Genomic DNA, 9,239 nt, shown 5'->3' on the forward strand with positions numbered 1-9,239 from the left:
TCCCTACTGGGGGGTCCAGAAATACAGAACCATACAAAGCCCAGTTCCTGATGTGAAGGCTCCCGTAAACGGGTTATAATAAGCTCTGTGCAATGACAAATATTTGTGTCACAAATGACTACACGAAGAGAGGGACCCTAGGCCCAATCAATGCCTCTGACGAATACCCTGAAGGAGCTTCAGGTCTCATTTTAAAAGTTTCCTGGGGAAATGCGGTGTCTCTAGCATCACTGGGTAAGACGCAACGTTAAGCAGAAGCCCATGGGCTGTCACTGATACCGTTACGGCCACAGGAATGACCCACGTGCCCAGAATAACGTAAAGCGCCCCCACCCCCGACCACCCACACAGTCCCTTCCCCAGGACTAAGGCTCCGGGCCCCCCAGGGTCAGGGCGGCCGGCCGTGGGGGGAGGGAGCGGACACCGCCCTCCGGACCCGCCCCCGAGGCGCCCCGCCCCTTCCGGCGCGCCCCTCGCCGCCGCGCACGCCCCGCCCACCCCGTCAGCCCCTCCCGGTGACGTCATCCGCCCCGCGCCGCCGCCGCCGCCGCCGCCGCCGCCTGCGCCTCGCCCTGTCCAGGTTCCCCGCCTCAGGTCCCGCTGCACCTCTTCGTTGATCCTCGCCCGCTGTCGCCGCCGCCGAAATGTGAGTGACACAAGGCGACACGGAGCGACCTCGGGCCCTGGGCGCGGCGGCCAGTGGCTGGGACCCCGGCCCGGCTTGGCCTGGCTCCCTTCCGCAGCCTCTCGGACGCCGGCCGAGGCTTCGCGGGGGCTCCCGAGGCCTGGGGGTGGGCGGCGGGCGGCCCCGGGGTTATGAGCTGCAGACGGGCCGGGTCGGCCCTGCGGCGTTACCTGCCGCCCTGGAGGGCCCTGCGGCGGTCGCGCGGCCGCGGAAGGGGCGAGGGCGGGGCGGCCGGTGTTTCCCAGCGGAAGGGAAAGCCCTTCCCCGTCCCATTTTCTCCTCCTTCCCGTTCCAAGTTGACGGAGGGGAGCTGTGGCCACTGCCCTCGTCCTGGAGACCTGCTTGCTATCGGTTGGGTTGGGCTCCGGAAGTTGCAAGGGAGGGGACTTCAGCCCTGTCTTGAGGCACTTGCGGTCAGAGTGGATCAGAGTGGACTCGGGCGCACAGCCGTTTGCCTTCTCTCTTTTTTTTTAAGTCGAAGCATTCTTGTTGTGACTCTTGAAAGCGGGGAGTTTCCGGTGGTAACATCCAGGGAACTCTTAAGTGTCGAAAATCACAGGGAGCCCCTGTCCCCACTCCAGCCTGCTCAGTGCTCACCCCAGAGGAGAAAGGAATGGGTGCTTTCCTAGGGTTCCTAACGGAGCAAGAGACACCACTCCGGAGTGTATGTACCTCCTTGAAGCTGCCGTGCCGGCTCTCGGTGGGTAAAGTCCAGATCTGTAGAATTATGCAGAACCTGGTCTAAACACAGGCGCCACTGCAGCCAGTGATGTCAACTTTCTAAAGCTATTCATCTATAAAATGAGGTTAACAATAGTGTCCCCTCAAAGAGTTTTGGGGATTAAATGAGAAGATGCACCAACACATGGCCCTTTGCTGTTATCTCTCAGACAATAAACTCTCTGAGGGCAAGGGTGGGATCTGCTTTATCATTGGTCTTTGACACATGATAGATATGAAATAACTGTTGAATCAATGAATCAGTGGCTGTTATATGCAAGATATGTGCTCTAGGTGCTGTCTGGGATACTGGAAGAGACGTCTAAGACACAGGAGTTGGTGATCTGTTAGAGAGGGCAAGACTCTATTAATACATGAAAAAGCAAAGCATTGCCAACCAAGTAATGGAAGCAATTAGGACTTCATAGCCTGCGTGGTCATGAAAGGTCTGCCTGGGGAAAAAAAGCTTTCAATGAGGGTTTAAAAGAGGCACCTTTTTGGAGTTCCTGTTGTGGCTCAGCGCTTAGCTAACCCAAATAGCATCCATGAAGACGCAGGTTCGATCCCTGGCTTCTCTCCGTGGGTTAAGGATCTGGCGTTGCCATGAGCTGTGGTGTAGGTCGAAGATGAGGCTCAAATTCCGAGTTGCTGTGGCTGTGGTGTAGGCTGGCAGCCGTAGCTTTGATTGGACCCCTAGCCTGGAAACCTCCATGTGCTGCGGGTGTGGCCCTAAAAGGCAAACATACAAAAAAAAAAAAAAGTACCTTTTTAGAGAAGAAGAAGTATCTTTTTAGAGAAGAAGCGTGGCTTCATCTTACCTTTTCCACTCCCAGTGCCCTCTACTCTGCATCTGGGTCTTCCCAACTCTGTTTCTCTAAGTGAATCTATTTCCTCATACTGGAAAAGGGCATTTTATGATTGTTTATACAATTCTTTGCCACAGTGAAAAGATCAGAAGATTGCTGAGTGCATTTAAGTAGACGTATACCTTCAAACAAGTCATAAAAATGGGAAAATAGGAGTTCCCTTCAGGGCTCAGCCGTTAATGAACTTGACTAGGACCCATGAGGATGTGGGTTCAATCCCTGGCCTCGCTCAGTGGGTTAAAGATCCCATGTTGGCACAAGCTGTGGTGTAGGTTGCAGACGCAGCTCGGATCCCCAGCTGCTGTGGCTGTGGTGTAGCCCGGCAGCTGTAGCTCCGATTCTACCACTAGCCTGGGAACCTCCATAAGCTGCAGGGCGCAGCCCTAAAAAAAGGCAAAAAAATAGGGAAAATAGAGTTTACTTCTCTTAGGATCAGGTGCTTTGGTGATACAAAGTAGATCCTGTTAAATCTCATTTCAGACCTGATCCCTTTAACATGTGGGTGAATCTCTGAAATTATAGAGAAATTAGAAGAAATGGCATTAGAACCTTTGTTCATTACTGCAGGAAGGATTTCCTTTTTCCGCTTTAGTGCTGAAATTCCCAACACTGAGTGTCCTGGAGTACACCTTCACACTTGGAGAGGTGTGTTTGGAATCCTAATTTACCCATGCTTGTGCCTTTACCTCAGGTCAACAGGTGCGCCTGCAGGTTCCAGCGCTGCCTCTGGCAGCAACAGAAGACTTCAGCAGACACAAAATCAAGTGGACGAGGTATTGCTTTCCAGTATTGTTGCATTTTAAGCCAAGATGGGAAGGCTTTGGAAATAATTCTGTTTAGAAAAAGTATCATAAAAGTGTAAATGTAAAGTAAATTTCGACTCTCACAAGTGTAACAAAAACGTGCCCCAGTTTTGAAAACCCTTATCTAAGCTCCCGAGAAGTCACGCTCTCCTGGTTTCAAGCTTGTTTTCCTGCCGCTGAATCACACACCTAAAGTACAGACTCTCCTCCCTGAGAACATTCCTCCAAGAATCACTTTGTAATGTGTGTCTTGCCACAATAAATTTAAAAATTAGAAAAGTAAAAGAGGAGCACTTTATAAACTAAGGCAGTAGAATTTTAAGGACTAGACCTGCACATGGCTCAAGCCAGGACCAATCCTTCTGACCAGACTTTTCACCAAAATGCTATTTTCCAGTAGCCTGACTCACTAGTTGCCCAGCCCAACAAGTCTCCGTAGATGGTTGTCCGTGGACATGCAGAAGGCAGGTGCTGGCAGACTGCTGAAGCCCAGCAGGTCTGTGATGGTCAGATTCTCAGTTAGGAGGCCTTCTCAGCACCTTTTGTTTTGCCCTGTGTGTGCAGACCTGCAACGGAAGAGCCTTTGATCAGTTCAGACTAGTGTTGCCCTAGTTCCATAGTCCTGAAAGCCATCACCGCTGAACAGCTGCATCCCGGTCTTCCTGCACTTTGATGCCTGAAAAAGCCGCGTTAAACTAATGTTAGATTCCCTTGTTAAATCATCGGGTAGAGTTTTGGTCTGATGGTTTTGTTTATGGATTTAATTCTGAAATGTTTATATTTAACGCTAAGAAACTCATTTGAATGCCATCCTCCAAGAGACTTTTGTTTACTTACAAAATCAAAGAATTTTAAGGAGGGGTTTTTGTTGTTGTTGTTTTTGATTGAGGTGAAGTTTGCATAACATACAGTTAACCACTTTAAAACATACAGTTCAGTGGTGTTTGGCCCATTCAGAGTGTTAGTAACCATTCCCTGTCTAGTTGGAGTCTTTTCATCTCCCCTGTTTGCATTTAGCAGCCACTCCCCATTCTCCCTTTTTCCCATTCCAAAGTTAGAAAGATTTACCCTTCAGTTTTCTCCTGAGAGATTTATAGTTTTAGTTCTCATCCTTAGGTTATTGGTCCATTTTGAGTTGATTTTCATCGATGGGGTGAGGTCAGGGTCCAGGTGCCGTCTTTTGTACGCGGTTATCCAGTTGTCCAGCTCCACATTTTGAAATGAGCAAGCGTGATTCCTTCAATTTTGTTTTTCCTTTTTTAATATTGTTGGCCTGCAGGGCCCCTTGGCATTCCATATGAATTTGAGGATTGGCTTTTCTGTTTCTGGAGGAAAAAAAAAAAAAGCCAGTTGGAATGGTGAGAGCGATGGTGTTGAATGGACACCTTCGTACATCACTTTGGGGAGCACCGCCTGCCTCATAACATCGGGTCTTTCATTCTGTGAACACGGGACCTCTTCCTGCTTCCTCAGGTCTTTCACTCCTTTCAGCAGGGTTCCCTAACCTGCAAGTCTTTGGTCTCCTTGGTTTCCTGGATCCCTAAGTAGATCCCTAGCATCTTTTGGATGCTAGTGTAGGGAATATTTTCTTAATTTCCTGTTCATTGCTAGTGTATGAGGACACACTGATTTATGGCTGTTGCTCTTGTACCCTGAAGTTTCACTGAGTTTGCTTATTAACTCCAGTGAGGTTTTTTGGTGGATTCTTTGGGCATTTGGAACCACCTGCAATTAGAGATCATTTTACTTCTTTTCCAGTGTGGATGCCTTTTATTTCTTTTTCTTACCTAATTTCTCTGGCCAGAACTTCCCGTACCATGTTGAACAGCAGTAGTGAAGGGGGGGGCCTCCTTGGCTGTCACCATGGAACATGGATGTTAGTTATGGGTTTTTCTATAAACACTCTTTACCATGTTAGGGAAGTCCCCTGCTCATTTGCTGAGTGTTTTTATCATGAAAAAGTGAATTTTTTTTTTTTTTTAATGAAAGTTTGGCTCAACGAAGCAGTAAAGTACTGACCTGAAAAAAAAAGGTGCCAGTACATTTCATTGAGGAGTTCTCGTCTTCGCATCCTTTACGCGTAACTTGATGCCATCCTGTTCCTCAGGTGGTGGATATCATGAGAGTCAACGTGGATAAGGTGCTGGAACGGGACCAGAAGCTCTCTGAGCTGGATGACCGAGCAGACGCGCTGCAGGCGGGAGCCTCCCAGTTTGAAACAAGTGCTGCCAAGTTGAAGAGAAAATATTGGTGGAAGAACTGCAAGGTAATTCTCTGTTAACTGGTCTTTACCTGGAGTCACCCTTGGCATTCTAAATATTGGGCTGTCATGAATCGTGGGGGTGAGTTTGACTTTGCACACAGGGAAATTCCGGTTGACTGTGAATCTCAAACACCCATTGCCTGCCCTTTGGCCACGACAACGAGGAATTTGTCATGTTCCGTGGCTGAGCTTAAGCGTGCAGAACAGAGGAGTCCAGAATCAGCCAGGGACAGAGGCCCCTTCTGGCCCTCTTCCCCACTGAGCACAGACTGACAGGAGGGGGCTGGAGCGGGTGCTCGGCTTGCCTGCAGCTCTAAGCGGCTGAGGAGCAGAGGAAGGAGCCACGGCGCCCCCACAGGAGAGCGGGCAGCAGCTGGACAGGGAGCCGGCCCCGGGCACCTTCTCACGGCTGTCACAGAAACGTGCTGCCATCAGGCCCCTTCCCGGATCAGAAGTGATGCTTTCTGACCCATGGGACAGACTTAGTAGCCCTTCCTCAGGTGGAAAACGTGTCTACACAGACAAACGCCCATATGGGGACCACAGATGACACGAAGATGTAGTGAAAAGCAGACGCGTAGCCTTCAGGCCCTCACCAACTGCAGTCAGTGTAGGCTTTTAGATGACGGATGTTTCCGATTGCCGTTCACCAGAGGGTCGCCTCTGGCGGGGTGATGCTGTATGATGTGCTTCCGTCCACGGATTCACCTCGGGTTGAGACATTCCGTGGCCTGTGCTTGCTTTGCAGATGTGGGCCATCGGCATCAGCGTCGTAGTCATCATTGTCATCATCATCGTCGGTGAGTCCCGCCGTGCTGAACCCACGGCCAGAGTCCCCCATGCACATGGGGGCTCAGAGCCAGAGTCCCCAGAGCTGTTAGCTCTCTCCAGAGACTGTTGTCTTATTAAGGGTTTTCTTCTTCTTCTTCTTCTTCTTTTTCCCTTTTTAGGGCCGCACCTGCAGCGTATGGAATTTCCCGGACTAGGGGTCCAATGGGAGCTGCCGCGGCCGCCCTACACCACAGCCACAGCTGCAAGGGATCTGAGCTGCATCTGTGACCTGCACCACAGCTCACAGAAACCCCGGATGCTTAACCCACTGAGCAAGGTCAGGGATCGAACCGCATCCTCATGGATCCTTGTCGGGTTTTAATCTGCTGAGCCACAGGGGGAGCTCCCTTTATTAAGTGTTTAAATAGTTGGCTGCTGAGTCTGAGATTTTTGATATAAACAGTAATCCTTTGAAGTTAGAGAAAATTTATTCATTTCCACCAGCCTGTAAGTTTCTGAGTGTTTTCGTCAGGTATTTTCTTTGATGAGAAACACTAGAGTCTGTGATTAAAAGCCTAGACTGCCTCTGACTCACCCTCCCTTCGCCACCCAGCTGTGTGGCCTTGGGCAGTAATTTAATATCTCCGAACCTGTTTCTTCATTTATAAAATGGGGATGATAATAATACCTACCTTACATGTTCATTACGAGGACGAAGCTGGTGAATATGGAAAAAATATTGAGGATGGTGTCTGGCCTATAGTACTAATAGTGCTAGAAATATCTATGGTCACGCAGCTCTTGCTGTTAGCATCACAGCTACTGCCACATGCGCTGCGGGAATAACCTGTTGCCCTTTTTAGCCCAGTAGATGAGAACTATTTACAGAGACATGTCTTGGATCCTTTTTTGGACCGTCTCCTCTGGCCCTCTGCAGAGTGTTGAGAAGCCACTAGTAGGAGACTGGCCAGAAATTGAAGTTCTGTTCACACAGGGATGGCAGCGTTTGCTGTTAATTCTGCATTTGCCCTGAAAGACTAAACCGCTGTTCCCCTGCCTTTTTTTGCATCTCCCCTGCTTATTAGTCTGGAGTGTTTCTTCCTGAAGAACCAGCGAACCTCCAGCCTGCTGTTCAACAGACCTCCTCAAGACTTTTGACGTCGACCCTGCTCTCGTATCAAGCTTACCTACTGTTCTATCTAAAATGATTAGTTCCTGTTTGTTACTGTAAAGTTTGTTTTCTAGGAAATGTGCCTTTGTTTTGTAATCTGCACTCCAAACTCGAAGAGTGGTCCGCCCGGCCCCCGTTTTGCCCGGTGCCTGTTCAGATCACCTGGGGCTGAGGAAGCAGGCGTCTTAGGTTCCAGAGCTGTGACGCCCAAAGAAATGTCGTCTGGTGAGCGGCCGTTGACCCGTTAGGGAAATCTGTTCCCAGCTCACTGCCGTCCTGTGCCATCAGCCCCTGTCTACGCCTCCGGGTCATCGGATTCCCCAGAGTGCCTTCCAGAAAGAACACTACTGCCTGACACACATCTGTGATAATAACAGGCCGTGCCTTATTTTGCTCTTTTTCTGATTCCCTGTCAAAGAACCCGCCACTGTTTATAAACACTACTGACTCTTGCTGTATTTAAAATAAGATGCTGGCGAAGCGTTTTTGCTCTTACATGGGGTATGAAGCTATTTACTTTCTCATTACTGTTATGTATCCCTTGCTAAAAATATTGTTTTAACGGAGAAATAATAACCTCTCTAAAGCATTTTTATAGACCTGTGGCTGTGACCAAAGTTTCTCTTTTGCCAAAAAGTTGAATCCCAGTCAAATGTCACGTCTGTCCCTGACAGTTAAAATCAGAAAGGGACCCAGGGGACTGACAGTGCCCCTCAGAATTATAATTGTAACATTGCGTTGGAAGCTCTGGCTCCTGGCAGGCCTTTCGTGCCCAAGAAAGGCTGTAGGTCATGCACTCCCTTTCCCAGTTCCCATTTTTCCTGGAGGTTAGAGCGAGCCTCTCACTCTCTCAGACCTGCAGACAGAGTTTCACCAGCCATTTGAACGCTGCCAACTCCACTGCGTTGCTGATACTTCCATGAGCAGCGACTTTGTGGCCTTCAAGGGAGGCCGTCTGGGTCATTTTCTGGCCCAGTCCCCAGAGAGTATAGCTTTTCCGAGTTTGTTTCCTATTTTTATCCATAGTCCCCCTCCTAAACCTGTCTTCTCAGCTCTGCTGCCATTCAGGCATTGCTCAGACAGGTGGCTCCCATCACAGAGGCCGCCCAGCCAGAGACCTTTCTTTTTGGATGTCACAGACCGTCTGCATAAAAGGCTGCTGTGGGGACAGCTGAATCCGAGAGACTTGTTGTGCATGTGAGCCTTGCAGCATCAGGGTGTGTGGCTTAAGGATGGGAACTCAGGGAGGAATGAGACCAGGCTGAGAGGCACGGAGGGAGAAAGCAGTTTTAGCACTCTGGCTCACGGTTACTGGAATGTTCTAAAATTCGTGTTCACACACTAGCTTGTGACTCACCAGGCGACAGCAGTTACGGGGCCCCAGGACCCAGGTTCCGTTGCCCTCATTTCTGCTCCCCGACATCAGTGACATGACGTGACGTTGAGGACACGCCTGGCGATGCGCCTAGCTGGGCGAGGGGAGCGGCCGTCGGGGTCGGATGATGGCCGGCCCTCGGCTCCGGCCTCCAGCGGGGTCGGACTCTGAAACCTTGGTGCTCTCTGCTTGGTCTTGATGCTCAGTCCCAAGAAACCCTCTGGCGCCTTCATTAACCCGGGAATACGCTGCTTATATCTGTGCCTTTAGCTGGGACCGTGCCCACGGCAATGAACTGAATAAAGTGTTTCTAAGTGTACCTTGGCGCCTGTGTGCTTGGAGAGGGGTGGCCGCGCCGGGTCCAGGTCCTGAAATGGCATTCCTCACCGCCCCTATGCCTCCCTTCCAGACTCCAAGCCCCTCTCGTCTCTTCCTCTCTTACCAGGGCCCGCCCTGAGGACCCCGATTTCCTCGCACGCCCAAGTGGACGGGAGTACACCGCTCCCGTGTGAAATGTGCTTTTCAGCAGAGGAGACGAGAGGGGAACTGGCTTTCTTATAATTACTCAAATGTTCAGGGTTGGGC

General features: G+C 50.2%; 1 protein-coding gene across 1 annotated transcript; it reads left to right on the plus strand.

Annotated features, from left to right (window-relative positions):
* The first annotated feature begins 526 nt into the window (after positions 1–526).
* VAMP3 (vesicle associated membrane protein 3) lies at positions 527–8,973 on the plus strand. Its single transcript, XM_047791470.1, has 5 exons — positions 527–646; positions 2,963–3,044; positions 5,182–5,340; positions 6,086–6,137; positions 7,194–8,973. Coding segments are annotated over exons 1-5 (315 nt in total). The 5' UTR covers positions 527–644; the 3' UTR covers positions 7,214–8,973.
* Positions 8,974–9,239: the final 266 nt, after the last annotated feature.

This window comes from Phacochoerus africanus, chromosome 8 (assembly GCF_016906955.1).
Source record: "Phacochoerus africanus isolate WHEZ1 chromosome 8, ROS_Pafr_v1, whole genome shotgun sequence".
Taxonomy (NCBI): domain Eukaryota; kingdom Metazoa; phylum Chordata; class Mammalia; order Artiodactyla; family Suidae; genus Phacochoerus; species Phacochoerus africanus.